General features: G+C 37.2%; 2 protein-coding genes across 4 annotated transcripts in view; one reads left to right on the top strand and one right to left on the bottom strand.

Moving 5' to 3' along the window:
• LOC135082300 (glucose dehydrogenase [FAD, quinone]-like) overlaps window positions 1-21,171 on the top strand; it is a 47,550-nt gene extending 26,379 nt beyond the window's left edge. For both annotated transcript variants that reach the window (XM_063977085.1, XM_063977084.1), the window contains exons 2-3: window positions 18,280-19,014; window positions 19,276-21,171. In XM_063977085.1, the coding sequence (XP_063833155.1) occupies window positions 18,874-19,014; window positions 19,276-20,985 (1,851 nt within the window). In that variant the 5' untranslated portion in view covers window positions 18,280-18,873 and the 3' untranslated portion in view covers window positions 20,986-21,171. The remainder of the gene's footprint in view (window positions 1-18,279; window positions 19,015-19,275) is intronic.
• Window positions 1-22,969, bottom strand: part of LOC135082302 (flotillin-2) — a 268,349-nt gene that overhangs the window by 137,622 nt on the left and 107,758 nt on the right. The window lies entirely within an intron of this gene.

Raw genomic sequence — 22,969 nt, 5'->3', positions numbered from 1 at the left:
AGTAAGCATCACCCATTCATATCCCATACACGCTTAATTTTGCCATACAACATTATATTAAAGAAGATAATATTTTATCAAGTTTTTGACGCTCAATTTCGGATAGAAGCTCAAGAAGCCTTCGGTCGGTCCAGTGATTTGCTTTTACTTTTTTTTTTTTTTCAATTTATCACATATGATTTATAGTTTTGAATCGAATATTGAGCTCCGACTCAAAATACGAGCTTCAAAAAGTGCACTGTTAGTTATGTTCTTCGGAAAACACGTTTTTGAGTCACATTAAATGCAAATAATGCAATTACTTAGAATAAGCAGCAAATTTATCCCGATTTTGCAGACTGGAAAGGGGATAATTCTAGTGCTAAAACATAAAATGTTTCAGCAATAACAAAAAAAAAGTGTTCCGATCAGTAATCGATTCATTAGTTTGACGAATTGTTTTAATTGAAAAATAACAACCCAACATTGTATCATAACTTCCCGATTATACATAACACCTTCAAAACAATTTTTTTATACAACTTTCGAGCATTTGCACTAATATGGCGGAAAATTTCTTTGTTTTATGTAAAACAATAAACTTGTATTGTAGGTCGCTCTTCAATTAAGTAATTAATAGGATTTATTAGTTGTCATCGCGTTCATATTCGGTTAGAAGACTAGCTTGATTATTGAAAAACAGATATTTTATATGACACCTTATTTTTAAACTAAAACACAGCAAATATTCGTGAAGTGTTTTACTTGCGTGTGAGAAAAAGAAGCTTTCTGTCAGCTTTTAATCAAAGGCGCGTTGCGTTCCGTTTACGTTACAGCTTCTTTTGAACTAGCTGTCAAAACGACACCGCGATACCGATTTGTCAAAACAGCTGATGTTCGTTCGTCGTCCAGTCGCATTGCAGTTGAAAATATTTAGCGCAATCGGGGCACTGGAGGTGTTAACGGGAATACACATATTAATTTGTGCACTACATAATGCAAGCCTTAGTTGAGTTGGCGATTTTTTTAATTGAATTAATTCCACGCGATGTTTAGGTAGTAGCAGTAATCAACCCGGTATATTATTGTAGGGCACGCATCGATGCATTCGGAAACCTGCTTCCTGTCATGTTCATTAGTCGTGTCAACATTTCTATTAATTTATTTATTTAGTTTTATTATTTATTGCTTGGTTCATACAAAATTACGAAACCCTTAGAGGTCTGTCACAACTTCACAAGTAAGTTCCTCAGTTACTAATTAAAGAAAAGGGGGTAAACTTGAAACTTCATAAAAATAGTAGTTTGGTGTCATAGAGAATTTGGATTGGATTTTGATTTTGGATTTTGTTGTGTTGATTGATCTCTCAAGTAGGATTCAAAATAAAATACCTACTCAATTTTCCCATTTTTCCCTCCAAATTTTCAAAAATTGTAGAGACATCTTGTTTTAATCATTTAAATTTTCTTCGCATCTTTTGTAAAGAATATAACTTACGAGAATAATAATCTCTCCCAGTCATCGTTAGAAGATTTTTCTGGAACTTACCTGTAACAAAAAGATGTTTCAATGAGAGAAATATAATAAAAAATATAACATTTTCAATATCGGAGAGCTGCAGAGTAACATTCTAAAATAACTCTATTCTAGGCAAAACTCTGCTGTATAATTTGCTTTATTTTCACATTGTTTAAAACAAACATACTATGTAAATAACTTAAACAATTACACTTTACATACTCATTGTCAATTTCTACACGCGCATCTACATAAATACATATTTTTGAATTAGTTAATCTCATTACGTTTGTTTCATGGATGCCACCGTTACAATAGGCCGGTATTTTACTAATTTTCAAGGTTGCACTATTGTTTTTAGTTAAACGCAAAGTACCGTTAGTCTTTAAGCTACTTTGAATGTCTACATTTAAATGTCTGCCTGGTGGTTTGCGTACCGGTACCGACAGTTGCGGTTTCGAATCCCGCTTAAGACAAACTGTTGTCCTATTTTCTCAGAAGAAAAAGTCTCGAGAATATTCTTCTGTTGCCTTGTCTTGTTATTGATATTTATGAAACGGACACACCGTGTTCGGTTCCCATTTTGATCAGGACATTGCAGACTTAAATGAAGATTGTGCGGAATGAGATAATATTATGATTCCGGGTTTCGGAGGGCACGTTAAGCCATTGCATTACTCTGATTGAGCCAACGCTCTATCGCGGCTCATTAAGCCTCACACCAGACATCACATAGATTACACATGATGGAAGAAGAACTAGTTGAAATAAATTAATAGGTACGTTACGACGAGCTTCAGGAACGGTAGGTAATGTTCAACGGCGATGATATATGCTAGACAATGTGTTTGCTTGCCTGTTACTTAATCCTGAATAACGCACGACTGAACTGATTTGCATGTTAGCAAAAAAGTTGTTATGTAGCGCTCTGAGTAAAAAATATTTATTTATTTCCTTTAATTTATTATTTTGTTTGATACAATGTGTCATAAGCCCTTTGAAGCATGGAATCTCTTCAAACTCTTCAGGTTTTACAGCCTCTACTAGGAACCATCACACAAGAGGTTTCAATCTGTTTGTGCCAGAACTGAGAGTCTTAACCCTCGTATCCTTTAACCACAGACTTGCACGTCATACCAGTTAATTTTCAGTGTCATAATCTATTCCTTTTCATTTGTCCACAACATTGGGCAAGCCTACCTGTCCATGGGTACAAATGGGCATGGGTATAGAGCCAATGTGTCTATGACCATGGGCATAGAAATGGAGAGTGTCGATAATTCGGGTGTTACGTGCGCGCGCGCCGCTAACTGCTGAGCAAACGCGATCTCCAGCTTTCTCCGTCGTAGGTGGACACTGCGAATCTATCACTTACGTCAACTGGCACAGGGCTGTCGACTCCCTAACACCTTTTATTTCGGGTTCATCTGTCACTGTCACTTATGCTGGCAACTCTCTTTGCGTGAAAGGGATAGCACCTACCGGTATTAGAAACTTAGGACCACGTTGTAGGAGAACCCTCTACCCTCACGTTAAGAGCATCTGTCATCTAAACTAGAGTCTAGGGGGATTCTTTTTAAGGTAAGATAAAAGCACGGAAGATTTGCTCTTACAAAACTGGTAATATTTAGAAGCAATAAATAAGACATAAAACACGTTGCATAAAGAGTCAACAACATTGGCAATAGTTCCACTTATCAAGAAACTTCAAATGGTGTTAATTAAAAAAACTGTTTTGACAGCACCAGACAGTTATCACGCTAAGATCAAACCGATGACAGGACGCTGTGTCGAAGTCTAGGTCTCCAGTTGTGAACATAAATATTTAATGCCGTTAGCTATCTTTAGTGATCTCTCTTGTACATTTAATTACTTAAATACTAGCTATTAAACATTTTAGCGGCTCGTAAAGTTAGACATCAGGGCTGTTACAGCCAGTATAGTAGGCAAAAGAGCTAACTTTCATTGCCTAGTTGATTCTAAATTACCTTGGTCAAATTTTTGCACAATTTTTATTTCACAGCGCAATTACTTCCAAAATTCAAGGTTGCAAAACATGAATGTGGTAGCTGAATCAATATTAGGTTTAATGACGTACAAATGACATAACAATCACATAAAGATGCCGAATACGTTACAGTTACGAAACTCTGCCAACCCTACCTGAGACATTGTTTCCTACTTCGAAACCAGTTTGATAATGGACTCTACAACATTGCAATAGGGGTCAATGAGTGCTCACGTAGGCTCGTCCCACTTAGAGGGGTGTCCCAAATAAGCATCGAAACCGGTGAAGAATTAATTGAGTCGTTAGCAGGCTTCACGTAGAGGTCAACGTGACTCTTATTTTATATGCAATAAGGCTTACCAACCAATGTTTATGTGATTCTAATATTATTATAGAAGGTGTCCCAAAATTAGCACGTCTCACTGACACTGGTGATGGTAATAGTTTTGGGAAACCCTGTATGATCCATCGGTATTCAGTACCCCATAATCTCGTCTCAGAATTTAGTCATTCTTATGAAAGGCAAAACTTTTTCTTCAAAGTTACATTAAAAAACAGAAGGTGCCAACTCGCATCTTTAGAGGTGCGAGATGACGAATAACTCGTTATTAGTTCTGCAATGAAAAATAGCAATCCTTAGCGTTGAACTCTATTTTCTCTTCAAAGTCAAAGTCAAAGTCAAAATTTCTTTATTTGTTTAGACTAATAAATAGTTCTTACAAATCGTCATTTTGCTCTTAAGGAGCCTCTACATGTCTCATAATCTTTTTACCCTACCAGCGCTTCGAGACCAACATTTGGCAAGATCCTAATTTGAGTAATTTGCAATTTTTTGCAAAGTTCAGTCAATTATTTGCCAGAAAGGAACCCCATTATTGCACCGCAAGCCTCAGGAGATTGCCCAAAGTGGAAACAGCTATGAAAATACACACTTGCAAGGCAAGTTCTGTCATTATTTGGCAAAACTGCAGCCAAATCACACGTTTAGTGTACCTAGATGATCTACCTAGGCATTATTATCCAATACATGTTGTCTTGGTCAGCCATCCGTGGCTGCCATTAAGTCAAATGACCATCTATAACTACCTTGAAGCGGTTATGATGAAATGTAACAGTCTAGCCAGCCAGGGTCCTAGAGCTAATCACAAAATGTCACCGAAGTAAAAAACCTAGTGGTCAAATAGTTCGTAACACCCAAAGTGGCCAAAAAGTTGACAACACAACCTTATTCCAATGAGGGCTATCGTTTTTATACCTAACAGTTGGCACCCCTGGCGATTGACAGGACCTTACTCTACAGTGGCGCCATCCTGATGAGTGCAAATGCGATAGTCCTCCTACCACTTTAGCGCTCACAAGTTGGCGCCACTGTCTTCGCTACTAGCAAGTGACAGGACCTTACTCTACAGTGGCGCCAACTGGTGAGCGCTAAAACGATAGCCCTCATTGTAAAAAGTCATGTTGCGATCTTTTTGGCTACTTCGGGTGTCACGAACTATTTGACGCTGATTATACAAAGGTTTTAATTCATAAATGGGATTTTTATTATCTTCACTAATTATAGTTTACTTTTGTTAATTGTGCTTTTTGCAACAAATAGTAGCTCTTATGGTATGCTATTTGGACGTTACTGTAGTTTTCAATAGGCAGCATAAATCAAGCTTTAATTTTGCTCACAGGTATTTAGTTCTTACTGTAGTTAGTAGTCATTAAGTAAAGTACTATGTAGTTACGTAAAATGTAGAAGCTAGCAAAAGACCAAGCGTCGACTTGGCAATTCGAGGCCACTGTCCATTTGGTATAAATTATTCATTATTTTCGTCCGTAAAAGAGGTGGTCACCTCTACGGTATATTGTCCTCGATTCTTTTATATCGTTCTTGAATCTCGATTAAAGTTGAGAACATTTTTTGAGAAAACAACAATGTCATCACATTGTTATCAAATACTAGCTGACCCGGCGAACTTCGTACCGCCTTAGCGTAGAGATTTTCTTAATATTTTTTTCCGTAAGAACCATCCTTGGACTTCCACAAACATTTAAAAAAAAGAATTATCGAAATCGGTTCAGCCGTTCACACGTGATGCCGTGACAACGCGAAACGGGTTTCATTTTTATATATATAGAAGCGCACTTTTGTAAAGAGCTATTAATGTTAAAGTTGGCGAATCGTTCAAATAGAAATTATATTATAATCTTCACAGTTATATTCGCGAGTATAATCTCACGAATTATGATAATTTCTCAGGTTTCCGTTACTTTTTGGCAAAATATTATGTTCACTTTCGCAGAGAAAAGTATTACTAGGCCAACAAAAAATCATCAAAATTGGATCAGAAATTTAGACGAAAAACATGAAGAAAAGACGAAAAAAAAACGATCATGAAGATTCTTATTTTTTTAACCGACTTCAATAAATGAGAGCGTTCTTTGTTCTGCAGATTTTTTTATTCTTTCGCGTGTTAATTTGTAATTTCTAGTAGGTATATGAAATCAATAGCATTGTACCGCATATGGAACTTGACGAGTAGATAGAGATGTTTTCTCTTTGGTCCTTCGCACTAAGTTATTAACAGTTCCATTGGTTTAATCAAAAGCCGATCTGAAATCTTTTCTCGCCATAGTAACGGTGACTGCGTAACTTTATTCATATGCCATGCCACGCTCGTCAGTGCTACCGGCAGTTACGAAGTCTATTGAGGAGGTGACTGCCAAGTGATTTTAAACCAGTATGCATTATGTAGAATGTGCGGTTTCCAACAAGAATCGAAGAAGTGTTTGGTTAAAAGAAAATAGAAAAGTACGGTTACGAAAGAATAAAAAACTCTACATACAATGACCATCATAGAATTCGTAAAATCGAAAATATTGCGTTGTAGTATTTTTTTTGACACTGGCAGACTATGGTCACATACGCAAGCGAAAAAAAAATTTAATTCTAAATTCAAAATGAAATAATTATTTTATTTTTTCCGTAGTTGGCTTTGCACGGCATGTGCGTTGCCATTTTCATAAATAATTCTTAATTAAAAATAAAAAGTAGCTGAACTTTTTGGAACAAGCAATGAATAAAATCCTCGATCGTCATTCGTCTTCTTCGCATCTTGAGAAATTCCATTCTCTTCAAAATCAGTACAAGGTTCAAATAATTACGATATGTTAGTGGGAATGTATTTATTATTCAATGCTCAAATAAAGCAATCTGTGGCTCAAGATTTCGACTGGACAAACATTAGTAAAAAACGAGAATTTTGTAGTAAACAACAGTTATGTTGTTGATTTCTGACGTTCTTTTTATTTTTATTTTTTGCTTATAAAAATGATCAACCATGCGCATCGGAATGTAACTTAATATTGCACCTTTCGGTTTAAACTTTTTTTGCACGATCAGGTTCAAGCGATTTGCTTAAGTCTGCTTCTTTTTCTTTTTCTGTCGTGTAGGTTGTAACAACAGTGGTCAATAACCTGGTTGGTCAAACTTTGTATCACCTCAAACATCAAACCCTCCGAAGCACGGTATCATAATTTTCGAAGTTGTCTGCTGTGCGTACAGAAATGTAAACTTTAAAACAAGCGCACAAGGTTAATCATTTTACATGAATGCACAAGGGGGTGTTTTTGCCGCCAACTTGTAGCACCGTGTCATGTAAAGTGTTAATTGCATGCGGTGTAATCATAGTGAGAGGCCGGCTGCTTCCCTTGACATTTAATTTTCGTTGGCAGTCACGCAATGCAAATAATGTATGTAGACGGGGAAATTTTCGAATATTTTCGATGGTGGTCATTATCTTTTGCCCTGAAATGCCATTCAATGCAAAGGAATTTGCCATTTTCAAATTACTGGCCTTCGGTTCGAATGCCTCTTTTGAATTTTTAGCCCAACTTCGAAAATGTAGGCCATGAACACCGGCTTGTAAAAAATGTATGATATTATTGTCGGAGTGATCCTGGCCACATCATTTATCGAGTATGTTTAAGTACATAGCTGAAACGAACGAAGTACATAGCTATGTAGAGCCATAGTAATTTGTGTAGCTGAAAGAATTTAACTACTGGTTAGAGCCACATTCTTCTGGACAAGCCCATTGATTTAAATCCATTGAAGAAATGGTATCAAAGTGGCAAAACGAAAGAATATCTGACCTCACCAGAATTTCTGACGTGACTCTGGCCAGTATGCCATGAAATGGTAAAAAAGTATTAAAACTAAAGAATATCCCACCTCATCGGAATCTGACATGGACCGCTCAGTATGCCATTAAAAATGGTATCAAAGTGACAAAACAAGAGAATATCTGACCTCACCGGAATTTTCTGACATGGACTGCCCAGTACACCTTAGGTCAACTTTTTATGCAATCGAAGCATTAATGACATAACATTTGGAAGTCAACTCGCTAAGTATTTAGTAGTCTGACCACCGCTGATTTAGTGGGCACGCAAATATGGGTGCCGGCGAGCTACCTCGGAGTTCGGGTTTGACATGTCGTAACAAACCTATGTTTATTTTGTAGATAGTTTGGTTTGTTTTTACTTTTATTTATACTCTTGCTAGCATTTTCACCTGCATGGTATACGGGCTGTCACAAAAATTCTTTATTTAAAATTCTTTCACAAAAATTGGTCATGTGTGTGAGTGTGAAGAATAATAATAAGAGATCCCCATATGAACCTTATTTCTCTGGGTAGGTCAGTATTTCGTTTTGTCCCACGACCCATTAGACCACAAGGAAGAATCACCATTAAAAATTCATTCATCAATCCATTTCCATTCTGCGACCTCACCGTGCTATGTTTTTACGATAACATACATAGCATGGTAGCTAGCCTTAGATCTCTCATCATCTCCAATTTATCACTTAGTAAGAATCCTTTTCAGGTTATACGAATGTTATTGATATAGTAGAGAAACTAACAACCTTAACGTTCAATAAGATCGATGATTTTATATGTAGGCATTTCGTTTACTTGATCTAAAGTCGTTCTATTAAACCGGTGTACACGCCCTGTGGCCCCTGTAACACAATTTTTACTCTAAACAACTTGTAGAGAAGTACAAGTGTTTGGTTCCGAGATAGTTACATAACAAGTAGAAACCGAAGGTCGTTTACACCCTGTATTTTAATTAACACGATCGGCGCCGCGAGCGTACTAGTTAGCGTAAATGTTATAGTAAATTCTGTAACCTGCTTCTCGGTAATAAACGTTATTTTGTATTGGAAATTTATCTAAGATGTGTTATTAGCGAACTTGCAAGCGGTTATATTGAACTTGTAATAACTAGTGAATAGTTACTAGTTTCCTAGCTTAGTTACGGTGAGATAACTTGCACGGATGTTGATTGGCAAGTTAATATACAAACATTCAACTTAATAAGAATGATTGACAGCTGGGATTGTATTTCACATAGGTCTAAAGCACCAGGTGCGCTTGCAGATTCACTTCGTTGCCGCGTTGCATTGGGTACAAAAATACCTAAACCTGACTATTTTGTATGTAGTTGCAACGGGGAATCTCTTTGCTTGTCTCATCTGATGAAAAGTGATGATCAGGCCGAAGTATCTACATAAATTGTACTCGGAATAGGTAATAGAAGTTTATAGTGTTCTCTAATGGATGGTTAGGTATATCAGTATTCAAATTCAAATTTGAATACTGATCTCTGATTCTGTAGAGAAGTTATTTTAAATACGTATATTGCATTTTAGGTTCTGAGGCGTTGAGCAATCCAGTCTAAGTGGATTCGCCTTATAAGATAAGCTTGCATCAAACAAGCAAATGTACATGATGCTCATGCAAGTAAAATGACGTGCAATACGCCTTTACAGATTTTAATTTCGATAAAAGTACCGTACCTATCTACTTGTATTTTGTTTTTTACCTATGTGCGATTTTTTGCGTGGACAACACTAAACTTATTCCAATTGTAACAAAGGCGTGTTGCGAACTATTTTACGTTGACTGTACAGTGTACACGTACAATATCAAAAACAGCACGTAAAACTGTGCATTTTTTTTGCAAAAGAGCATTTATTGCATCTAAAAAAGCTGCTACAGTGTCAAGCTTTATGTGCTTACGCTTCTTTTGACAACTAAAAGAGCAACTCGTTACACTTACACCATTTTGGCATGATTTTGGGAACAACCACCATTTTGAAAGGACAGGTCATTGCCAGCTCTCAAAACGAAACTGGTTAATTTGGTGAAACCTTTTTGGCACAGCTTATTAAGTTCACCGAAGATAAAAAAAATGCATTCAAACCTGTAAGTACGTACACTGGTGCTCTAAAAACGAAAAAACAAAGTATTATTAAAAATGTGGTTGTGGGAATCAAAAAGATTTGTTTTTTATATTTATTTTAGATATTATTGAACATCCTGACAGCTCATATAAACAAATAAACAGTGTTGATATTGACTACTTTGGGTGCCTCAAACAATATGCTTATTTTGACTTGTTACATTTATATTAAATATTGAACCTCAGACCAAACTATCTGACGCTGACTGTTCATAAGAGTCACATATTAAAATCGACATGAAAATTACTTCTACATAGTAAATTATAATGTATTGACTTTGGACATGATTCAGTTCGTGGCTGAGGTTAACAACTTTCCGTTTTTTATCAATGTTTTTTCCTTCCTATAAATAAAAAAAAAACAAATTTTAATATCCACTTGGTATGTATTCGTATATTTTATTTCGTATTGGAGGCAGTTTCTGATCCGATACGAACATTAACAACAACCCACATACCAATACATTGGATCCAGATCAGGACGACTGACAACTAAAGGTAGCATTCGGATCAAGACGACCGCGACGCGAGACCGCGACTCGAGACCGCGACCGGCAACCGCGACCCACTGCTTTATATGAATTAATAGGAAGTGCTGACGGATGCAAGCGACCGAGTCGCGCGACGTGTGGGCGTGGCCTGCCGGCTACTTGCGTCGCGCGACTCGGTCGCTCACTAGGCAGTGCCGTGGCGCGACAGATGCAAAATGGCCGTGTTTTCTTCGCACAAAGACGAAATTTTAATAGAATTAGTAAGTAAAAACGCACCTGTATTCGATACGAGACTTCAAGCTTATAAAGATAATACTGTGAGAGACAATATTTGGAAAAAAATTGGAAAAGCATTAAAAAAAACAAGTAAGTTCAAATGATACATATTTTTATTAGAAAAGGTACTTATTTTTATTGTTTACAGATAGGTACTATTTTACTTTAACTGCAAACATACTGAGTTTCGTATGGGTCGCACGACTCGTGTCGCGAAGATTCGTAAGTAGCTGTCGCCCTGCGACCTGCGACCGGTCGCCGGTCGCGGTCTCGAGTCGCGGTCTCGCGTCGCGGTCGTCTTGATCCGAATGCTATCTTAAAATTGGCCAAAAACTGGTTGATGGTTATTAGAGATGGGCCGACTAGTCGCCGACTAGTCGGGAAAGCCGACTATTCGGCATCATTTGTAGTCGGCCGACTAGTGACGACTATTCGGCAAAATATGCCGATTATAATCGGCGCATTACAAAATTAAATATGTGAATGAAATAAACTCATAATCACCAAGAATTATGAGGTAGACCAAGGGCATTTATATAAACCACTTTTGACTGCAAAAAATCAGTAAAAATACTTTCACCTGATTTAAAATTTTGGCAATCAGTCTAAATTAAAAAAAATAAAACCAGCGTCGTGGCCTTCCCCACCGTGGGGCACGGGCGGCATATGCTGAGTGGAGTCCCATTGCGATGGGCATCGCTGTTATAACAGGGTGGAACTGCTCAGTTCATTTTTTTATTTCTTTGTAATATTTATGTGCTACTTCTGTTTTTTCTCCGTATAATTTCTTTGTTCTCTAAGTGATGTTCATCGTAATAAATATTTCTCTTTCTTGTTTATTTTTAATTTGTCCATATAAAAATTATGACACTTTTTTTTCGGGGAAAAATGCATGGAATTGCATACCTATTAGAGATGCACCGAATGTAGATTGAACCGAATACGAATGTTCGGCCGAAGATTCGGTTCAAAATGTACCGAACCGAATATTGGGCCGAATCATTCGGTTCAAATTTGATTAAAACTTAAATTACCGACTAAAGTGTTTATTGTTGATTTTAAATAATTTTGTTTGACTTACATTGAATGAAAACTACAAATAGTTATAACAATTCCTAGTTCACCACCACCACCATTCACTAGCATACCTACATACGTAGATAGATATTATTTATTTAAAAAAACTTATTTGATTTTATAAACATACATATTTGAATACTTGTGTTGGTTCCTTAAGATAGTAGTTATTACATTATAACTATTCGAAAAAAAGTTTTCTGAAAATACCTACTTAGTTGCTTGTTACTCAAAGCAGTGTCCTTAAAATTTTCAATTTCATAAAAATTTAATTGATCGTCTGTAAAACAGCAGTTTCTTTGATAAAATAATTATTTATTGATTGTTAATCTTTTTATTTCACAATAAATAATTGGCACAAGTAGTGTCTGTTTCATTTTCAAAAACTATAAAATACTTTCGCAATAAACCACACTTATTTAGTAATTAGTTAACCAAACTGTTTAATTAAATATTATTTTTTTAATTGTTAACAATACTTTTAATATTTGGTAATTATTCGGCAATTCAACCGAACATTCGGCCGAATACGAACATGAAAAAATATGCCGAATGTACCGAATACGAATATTCAACCGAACATTCGGTGCATCTCTAATACCTATCCTGCGGGGAAGTGGTAGATTATGTGGGGCTCCTCTCATCGGAAGGATGAGGAATACCCACATAAATAACCCCTGAGATCGCCTTAGTGTGAAGAACTATGGGAATCCGGACAAAGCCATCAACTATCAGTACTATCACAGTCCGTCCCGGCAATTTATTGCCCACCTGTGTGGCCGGCCCTGCCTATCCGACGGTGGTGTTAGTCCGTGCTATGCAGGCGGGGAAACCCTACGCTCGCTGACCATCACCGTGGAGGGTGGAGAGGAATCAGTGGGCCTAGGATGCGTGCCGCGATAAGCGCTTGCCCTTACATTTTGACGTCGATAAGTAAGAATAATATCACGGTGCGCATCCTAGCCCAGCAGGAGGTGATCATATTGTCACCTCCTCTGACCCCTCCGCCGTCGAAAATTATGACATCTACCTTAGGTACTGTTAGGTGATTGTAAGGTTGCTTTTTATTTTTTCTCATATTAAAAAAAATCATTTCTCAAGAAGTTATATTTATCTCTTTAGAAATCTAGATATTCATATTTCTTTGAGCAAATCTAGATATTATTCTTCGGATAAGTAGATATTAGAATGATCGGCATTGCCGATTAGTCGGCCGACTAATCGGCAATTTGAAAACCGATTAGTCGGCTAGTCGGTTAGTCGGCAAAGACCATAGTCGGCCCATCACTAATGGTTATGCATGGTCAAAGAAATATTTGTATTTGTATGGTCAAAGAAAAAAAAGTCAAGCCGTCCTAAAAAGGTTACTTTTTAGGCTACCAATGGTAATTTTTTTTAGTATCATTTTTATTCGAAGACTGGAGGTCATTAAGCCTCTTTGGTATATTTTTTTACGAAAAAAAGTGACATTAGAACTTTATTTTTTTGGGAGAAAAAATACAGCAAAGGCATAAACCAAACACTTCTACTTGAAGTTGTGTGAGATGCCTAAATCGGATAAGCAGCCGTCTCGCTCTGATAAATGTAGAGCGGCTGAGACAATGAGATGCAGTCACACTAACCCATCTGCCTTAATTGCATTATGTAAGCATGGGCGGTCTGTGTATTACACCTGTAATTATTTATTACATATTGGGTCGGCGACTTATAACACTTAGGAGATTTACAGGTATACATAATAATATTTAAATACAAAAAATATACTAAAAGAGATTATGCCTTCCCAGTTAGCACCACTGGACTCTAAAATCCTGTCGCTCTCTAGAGGCTTGGACAGTGGCGCCAACTGATTAGCACTTAAGGCAATAACTTCTTATTTTCGCTCACCAGTTGGCGCCACTGACGAACAAAGTCCTGTCACTGGATCTGTGCCAAAGGTTGTTTAAGGCCTGCGCAAACAGCTGCTAAAGTGTTTAAAGGGGCTTAAAGAAATTAAAGGCTTTCTCACTGTAGTAAATATTTGTTTTACTTTTGGCGTAAAGAGCGAGTCAACATTGAACTTTAAGACGAAACAATAACAGAATCGCTGAGCTGTGAAAGTTAAATATTTAAAATAAAAATTGATGTAGAGAACACAATAATATTTATTGAAGAATAAATTGTCTCTTGTAAATAAAACTGAAACTATTTCAGTCATACACGACAACAAAACTAAAAAAAAAAAGAAAAAACCTTTTCCTTAAATAATCACGCTATAAAAAAATACTTTTAATTAATTATATTTATTTCAAACAACTGTCCTTATTCTAGGTTATACCGTTCCAGCTTGTTGCGTTTTTTGTAATTGCTTAATTTAGGTGGTGAACAATTAAAACAAGTTAATAAATCGAAATAAAATTTGTTAACAAAGACTAACATTTCAGTTGATTGAGCTCTAAAACAATACTCATATTATGCCTTGGGAAAAACATAACAAAAACCGCTTAAAAAAAGGCATACTTTGAATTAGGCGCCCGAATTTTCTTAATTGTTAGACCAGTTAAAATCTAATTCTCACTTTTGTACCTACAAACGCGGGATGCATTGTTTTGTTTCTATTTTGTGTCTAAAACAAAAGAACTAAGAATGCTTTTATCCACAGCTGTTCAAGTTATTTGTGTTCGAACAACTTCTTCATGGTTTGTAGGTTTACATGGCATCTTTGGCACAGTAATTGCCATGAAAGGTAGCCTTTGAATGGAATGTGCAATGGCCAATTTTGATGATTGTGGGAAAATATCGACAATGACAGTGATTGAGCACTTATGGATACATTGTCTTTGTTTGTTGGTCAATGACGATATCTATAGGCACATAAAGCTGTACTTTCTAGAGACAGTTTTAAATCACGATTAACATGGTGGACAACGCTCAATGTAATGTACAGATGACGGAAGATCAAGTTAAATATACTTTTAAGTAGAGGCAATAAGAGCGAATTTGCAAAAAAAATGCAGTGCCGTCATATTTAACACGTTGCCAAGTTGCACGACTGGTGTAGTTGTTACAACAGACGCATTTAGTAGAAAAAATATTTCATTAACAATCATGCCTCTAACATTAAAGGTTTCCCCTGCAATAGAGTACTTTTAATTTTTTTTACCACGCTTTTCAAAGGTCTGAAAGGTTAAATAATGTCAAACAAATGTCATTACGTCTTTTGTAACTGTGTACGAGCCAGGCCTATAATGAGACGTCTGGAATGACGTCTAAATATGTGGTCTTACCGTAGTACATTATTATTCTGTGGTCTTACTAAACGCCCAACCGACAAGTAAAGATCAAGACACATTCTCGTGCTGACATTGCGAAAATATGTCGCAAGTCTGCGAAGATTCGAAGATGTCCTTGGCCTGTGGATGTTCAATATCTAGGTAATTGACTGTACAAGGTTAAAAAGTTTAAATTTAGAAAAGGTTAATGCAAAGATCTGATAAGATGATACCAAGAAAATAATAAAACAAACTAATTGATTTTAATGTTATTTTATACGATAGTAAGACGATGAGAGTGAACAGGTTAATATTTTAAAATGATATTTATTAAAAATTTATTATACCTGATTATACAGATAATACTTATTCAATACAAAATAATTAAGTTATTAAAAGCAATAAAAAAAATTATTAATTTTTTTTTATGGACAGTATCGTGTCGTGTGCACCAAAGATGTTTTTCACTATAAGATACATACAGTTTAGTCTCTAATTTGATGTGATTTCTAGATTCTAGACATCTGGTTGGTCCAACTTTCACTTTACGCAATTGTTTTCGATGCGTTTAATTGCTTATTTTTTTTAAGTAGGTACCTACTTACCTACCGCATTATTTTACGTCTATCAATGATATAAGATTACTCAATCCAATTTTTTTATTATATCTACATTATTAGGTAAACATTCATGTAATATTTTCAACCTGTATAATTATTACTAGTATGAAGAAATAATAATTTAAACAGGATTAATTACATATTATGATGAAAATTTATTGAGTGAAGTGCTCGGCTGCACATTTACTACGTATAATAATTTAGATTTTGTTTGAATATGGTTTGTGTTGTGAATCTGTGATTCTGCGAATCTGTCATTTTACGCCACCTGACTATTCAGACGTTTGCGAATTTGTCATTTTGCATTTTTGACATTTTAGCATAACAACGTTTATCTTTAAAAAAAATGTCAACCATTCAACTAAAATTTGTACATACCTACTAATACTATTTCTAGGTCACAATTTAAACCACAAAATATAACAATTTATTTTTCATATTAATTTAACGAATATTATTAACACGTATATGATTTTTATGGCTCTCTGGTTGCTAACAGAATGACAGTATTCAAGTTGACGGTAAAAGTGACAGTAAACTAAGGTTTGCCTGACAAATTAACGCCTAACAAGTACCCTATTACATCTGAGAGTGAAATCTCTACTTCGGAAACAATTATCTTCCATAACTTCCACGAGCCGCAATACTTTGTGGTTAACTTATCTTATGTTCAAAACTATGATGCCACAGAGAAAACTGTTGTACAGATTTCAATTAGGGTAAGTTTGTCAGTGAAAGTATATTGTCGACGCGCTAGAAATGTTATTGGCTGTTCAACCGCAATTGCCTCGCTAGCGGTACCCAGTTCAAAACACGGGCGAATTTTAAAAGAAAACGCTGTAGGCTGTTAAGATCTCTAAAATTATTTGGCGAGACCATAGATTAATAAAGCCTAAGATAGTAAGCGCACGAAAAGTGAGACGACTTTTAGTAAAATAAATTTTAAAAAAATCACCTTCTGGTCTACTTGAAACTTGAAACTTTTTTTGTTTTATTTAAATGTCTTGTTAAATAATTTTAAAAATAACAAACATGGATAACAAATAATAACATTTTATTACGATAAAATATGTGGATGAAAATCTCTTACTTTCGAAAAAATCGCCATATTTTAAACGTTTTTAACAACGTTTTGACAGTAATGACATAACATTTATGACTCACTTTTGACGAACCGTTTGCATGAAGACTATCCATCTAGGCTTTATTAATCTATGGACGAGACTGAAGCTAAAATAACGTTAGACAAAGCAATTTGTAATAATTTGTATATTTTTCCCCCTTTCGGGTTCGGTGGCCGCTCTACTGACACGATCAGCGATTATAAAGCGGTTTAGTGTAATTTCACACACTTATCATTATCGCTTGTACGTTCAGCTTGTATCGTAACGGTATCAAGGACAAGGTCATTGCCCAGTGTGCCCACAGCAACGGTGATTGTGTTTCCGCGCCGCGTCAACAGATGGCGTGGTGTGTACTTTACATCGCGATTTCATTTGATTTTTTCCGGACTTTATAGTCTCCGGCAAAACTTTGACTCGGTGCCATCAGAAGGGTCTTAACTGACTCGACTGAACAGCGGATGATGAATTCGGATATGAATTTCATGATTCCACTCCGCTCGCTTTCGGGTCAACTATCGCAGACCCGTTAGTCGAAGAACTGACGCTGTTTTTTTGGCCACTTTTTAAACTCTATTTAATTAAATGATAATGACGATTTACGAGTATGAGTAATTAACATCATGATCCATGACTCAATTAATTAAACCATATATTATTATCAAGATATAATAAGTTTCTCTATGTAGTTTTGTAACTGGTCTTTAGATTTCGTGAGGAAAGTTGTTAAAATGTGACGATCTATTTTTAGCATAATATCCAACATGTTGGCGCGCATTTGCAATACCTACTAGCAATACTTACGCCCGTATTCACAAACGATGCTTGCTTAGGTGAAGCAGCAAATCGAACGCACAGCGTTGAATAGAGCTTTGTGATTGGTTCGTGTTGGTTTCCTGTGCGTCCACGCGCACTGTGAGACCTCATTAGTAATGTTTGTGAATACGGGCGTTCACGTTGTGTCTTGATACGGCAAGCCGTACTTAGTACTTACGTTAATTGTTATTATCACACTTCACTGCTGATTACCTGAAAGCAAAGAAAAAATAAATTATTGGTTAATTTATGAGTTGCTAGATTTTGTTCTGCCAATAGCGCAATAGATTCATTAATGAAAAAAAATGAACAGGCTTAGGTAATTAATTTTAAGCAAAATTAGGTTTAGTGTGCTTAATGTAATGTAAATGTAACCCTCAATAATTGTAATTTATATATTGTGTTTTGAGCTAGTAAATCTACACTAATATGATAAAGAGAAAAGAATTTATTGTTTTTTGTATTGAATAGGCATGAAACTACTGGATCTATTTTAAAAATTCTTTCACCATAAGGTCGCTTTCAATTTAGACGTTTATGTCGTGCGTTTGCAGGACCGCACACGGTAAATTGTATGACAACTGCGTCGGAATAAAATTGACAATTACCAATAATAGTTAGGCTGCGAATCGCTTCATTTACCGAGGCAAAGTAAAGTTAGTTAGGGCGCGATCTTGCAAACGCACGGCAAACGTCCGACACGAAACGTCTGAATTGAAAGCGCCCTTAAAATCCTATATCATCCCTGATGAATATAGGCTATAGACAGATAACACAACATTTTTTATCTCGGCTAACACGACTCCTTTCTGTCATTCCAGAAAACTGTCAAGACTGCGCGCCCGCGCCCCCCACCATGGGCCAAGAGCAGTCGTACGCCGGCGCCGCTAGCGCAAGCTACCGCGAACGCTACCCCGACTACCGGCCGCCTACAGACCTCGCCTACGACGACTACAAGCGACACAAGGCCCGCCGCAGCGCTGAAAGCTTCAAGAGCGACATCTCCTCAACAGAGAGCAGCGGCTACAGAAGCAGCTCCAGCGCCTACGAGTGCCAATCCAACAGATCCTCCAAGAGCGACTATTACTGCACCTCGCTCTACAAAAACGACCACTACAAAGACATCAACAAAGAACTATACAAACCCGTCAAGATCAAAGATAAAAGATACAAGCTGCAGCTCCTAGACATAGAAAAGGATGAGCTAAAAAGCGCTCGACTCAAAAGTTACTTAAGTGATACAGAAAAGGCGCAACTGAAAGCCCCAGCCCCCAAAAAGGCGGGCATCAGGAATTACACGCCCAAAATCCTGACGGAGGAGGATCAAAGAAAAAAAGATTGGATATAACGATAATAAGACTAGTAGGATAGGTTGTAAATATTAGTTTAGCAGTAGATGAGTGTAAAGGGCGAAAATGGAGGCGGCTGGCGCGCTGGCGAGCTTGGCTCCGTCGCCCATCACCGTGCTGGGTCTGATACCACTCCTGGCACTAGGAATTACGTATTTCAGATACCAGCAATACGATCCGGAGTCTTACATATCGGATGTCAATGCTGTAAGTATCATTAATGTTTCATCCTTACGTAAAAATAATAAAGTAACAGTTATTATGACTGCAGTGCCCATTACAAAACTGATAAATGTTTCATAGTGGATGCCGACAATAAAGACTTTCATATATCCATATTAATGAAACTATTATGGTCAAACATTTCACTCGTCACATTTGCTTTTAATCGATTTCCTGATTTAATTACAATACCGTTTGGCAATATGTATAGGTACTTTAACTGATACAAACTTATCCTCTTTTCAGATAATGCCGATCTACGATTTTGTTGTCGTCGGCGGCGGCTCGGCCGGCGCGGTGGTCGCGTCGCGGCTCTCGGAGATCGGTAACTGGACAGTGCTGCTGCTGGAGGCCGGCCAGGACGAGAACGAGATCTCCGACATCCCCGCGCTGGCCGGCTACACACAGCTCTCAGAGATGGACTGGCAGTACCAGACCACGCCGTCCAACAACCGCTCCTACTGCCTCGCCATGAACGGAGACCGCTGCAACTGGCCCAGAGGCAAGGTCCTCGGCGGGTGCAGCGTCCTCAACGCCATGGTCTACGTCAGAGGCAACCGGAACGACTACGATCTATGGGAGGCACTAGGAAACCCCGGCTGGGCGTACGACCAAGTACTACCCTACTTCCTCAAGTCCGAAGACAACCGAAACCCGTATCTGGTCAACACCCCGTACCACAGCGCTGGAGGATATCTAACCGTCCAAGAAGCTCCCTGGCGGACCCCGCTGTCGGTCGCCTTCATTAAAGCCGGCATGGAACTCGGCTACGAGAACCGCGACATAAATGGAGCGAAACAGACCGGTTTCATGCTGACGCAGGCGACGATGCGACGCGGCAGCCGGTGCAGCACTGCCAAGGCCTTCCTTAGACCTGTCCGGCAAAGGGAAAACCTTCACATCGCGCTTGGAGCTCAAGTAACCAGGATATTAATAAACCCGGTAAAGAAACAAGCTTACGGCGTTGAATTTGTGAGAAACGGACAAAAACAAAAGGTCCGGATTAAAAGGGAGGTGATCATGTCAGCCGGGGCTTTGGCTAGTCCGAAGATCATGATGCTGAGTGGAATAGGCCCAGCGGACCATTTGAGGGAACACGGAATTCCTGTAGTCGCGAATTTAAAAGTGGGCCACAACTTGCAGGACCACGTCGGCCTGGGCGGTCTCACTTTCGTTGTAAACAAACCGGTCACGTTTAAAAAAGACCGCTTTCAAACGTTCGCCGTTGCAATGAACTACATTTTATACGAAAAGGGGCCCATGACAACTCAAGGCGTAGAAGGTCTGGCTTTTGTAAATACGAAATACGCTCCACCATCAGGCAACTGGCCCGACATCCAGTTTCATTTTGCGCCCAGTTCAGTCAACTCGGACGGTGGTGAGCAGATCAGGAAGATTTTGAACCTCCGAGACCGAGTTTACAACTCCGTGTACCAGCCAATAGAAAACGCCGAAACATGGACTATCCTGCCCTTGCTGCTGCGGCCTAAGAGTTCTGGTTGGGTGAAGCTGCGAAGCCGGAATCCGTTCCACGCGCCATCGATAGAGCCGAATTACTTCGCGTATAAAGAGGACTTGAAGGTTCTGACCGAGGGCATAAAAATAGCGATGGCGATATCGAACACGACTGCTTTTCAAAGGTACGGGTCCAGGCCTCACAACCTTCCGATGCCGGGTTGCCAACACCTGCCACTGTTCAGCGATGAGTACTGGGAGTGCAGTTTGAAGCACTTCACTTTTACCATTTACCACCCGACGGGAACTTGCAAGATGGGCCCCAAGCATGATCAGGATGCAGTAGTAGACCCAAGACTGCGGGTGCATGGTGTGGCAAACCTCAGGGTTGTGGACGCAAGCATCATGCCCACCATCATCAGTGGGAATCCCAACGCTCCGGTCATCATGATCGCGGAAAAGGCTTCGGACATGATCAAAGAGGATTGGCTTGTGTTATGACAGTGTTTCATATTTATAGCATTAACGAATGAGAATAATAAATTTGGAAATTAACTAATACCTACACTTTGGGAAATTTTACAAAATAATAACTAGATGCGGTGATATTAGACTGTGTAAGTGCGTCTGTGTTCCTTTTTGTACTCGCAAGGAATACTATTTTGAACAGACAGTATATTACATAATAAGAACTGAAAAGTGAATTCATAAATTTGGTGTTGTTTTATTTAATGTAAAAGACTTGAACAAATATAATATTAAGAATATTTATTAGTGTTATTTCTTTTAGGTTTGTGAGCTGCAGAGAAAGCTACTTTGGAGAACTTACTTTAGTTGATGTTATATTTTTTGTAAATAAAGTGTATAACAATAAAACTTAATAGCATTGTTCATAAACATAAGTTTCAAGTCTTAGCTAGCATTCTAATTGTATGTAATATTATTATTAGTGCTTTAATAAAATGCAGCGTTACATTGAAAATGATGTTTTATTTTATTATTAGTTTTAATTTAATACTTGACTTATTCACAAAGGAAATAAATCTAATTGAAAATATACTTACTATGATCATAAAATCAGTGAAGTGCCTATGTACCTACCTACTGAATCGTTAGTTATTGCTTTCGATTGCCTAAATAAGAAAGAACTTCCTTGTCTAATTAATTTATTTTAACGATGGGAAAGTGAAATAACCAATTTTGACACAATCCCATTCAGTCAGAAGAAGATCCAGGAGTTAAAATTACATACATTATTTTGGGTCTACTTCTTGAGCAAAGCTTAACACTACAGTACACGCGCCCCTTTTTTTTACACCAATACACGCGTGGCCTACTCTGGTAAGCCAATTTAATATCACTCTAAATGAGTTTGTAAGCAATTTATGAATAAAATTACTATGTAAATGATAAAAGTGTTTATTAAAGTTCTTTTATAATCAAAATTTCTTTATATAACTACTTGGGATAAAACATTATAAACAGATTAAAAATTTGATAATTTTTTGGACCAAAATTGCACTCTGAGATCCATATTAGCAAAAACAAAATTACTGAAAAAATATGATTTGTTTTTAATCTGTCATATTATTTAACACTTTCTACTGCATGGAACACGGGGTAAACCCATTTTTTGCAAGGTTTCCATATTTTTTTGCTGAGTGATTTCGGGCTTTTGAGTAGACCCGCAGTTTTGACGGCCAATTTTAGAGAAGTGCGCAGACGCTAGCTATCCAAGCTTTACTGGCTTGTTGACAAATTTAGTAAACGAGGCTTTCCTGGAATGCCAGCTCTCTGGCGCGAGTTTTTAAAAAGTTATAGCGTAAAATGTTACCCTGGTCTACTCTAGTAGGCCGCGCGTGTACTCTAGTGTTAATAATATTTAGCCTACAGTACAAATTAAGTCGGGCAGCGCCATCTAGTGTGGAGTAGCAGTCCAAATTTTGTAACGCCATCTATTGACGAGTAGCCACTCTGTTAAAATTTGATGCTTGCTTAATATAGCACGCTAAAATAAGCAAGCTTAGTCTTGGTAAATAGTACAACATATCCTGTGTAGATGTCGCTTTATTGAAATTCAGATGACTTCAAGTTTTATAGTTTAAAAATAAATAAAAAATTAACAATCAAATACAATAAATCAATAATCTACTTGCTGTAACATTTAGAACTTCAATAATTATAAACAAAAATGTTCTAAAAAAAAATACAAATAACCTAGTAACAATTGTTTGAAAATTATTTGCATTTATTATAGGTACAGTATCAATCTTTCTTTATTATAAACACGAATGCAGCAATTTATTATCATTAGACGTATATTTATTTATTTATCAGAAACATGCAATATACTGGTTTTATTTCATAATATTAAATACCGAAGTAATACAATATAACCTACATAGTTATCAGGCCGATTCTCGTAAAAAATATTCAGACAATAATCTAATTTAGTACCTACTTATTATTTAACTAGCGGCCGCCC

Source organism: Ostrinia nubilalis, chromosome 21, assembly GCF_963855985.1.
Source record: "Ostrinia nubilalis chromosome 21, ilOstNubi1.1, whole genome shotgun sequence".
Lineage (NCBI taxonomy): Eukaryota > Metazoa > Arthropoda > Insecta > Lepidoptera > Crambidae > Ostrinia > Ostrinia nubilalis.
This window is presented reverse-complemented; position numbering and strand designations above follow the sequence as displayed.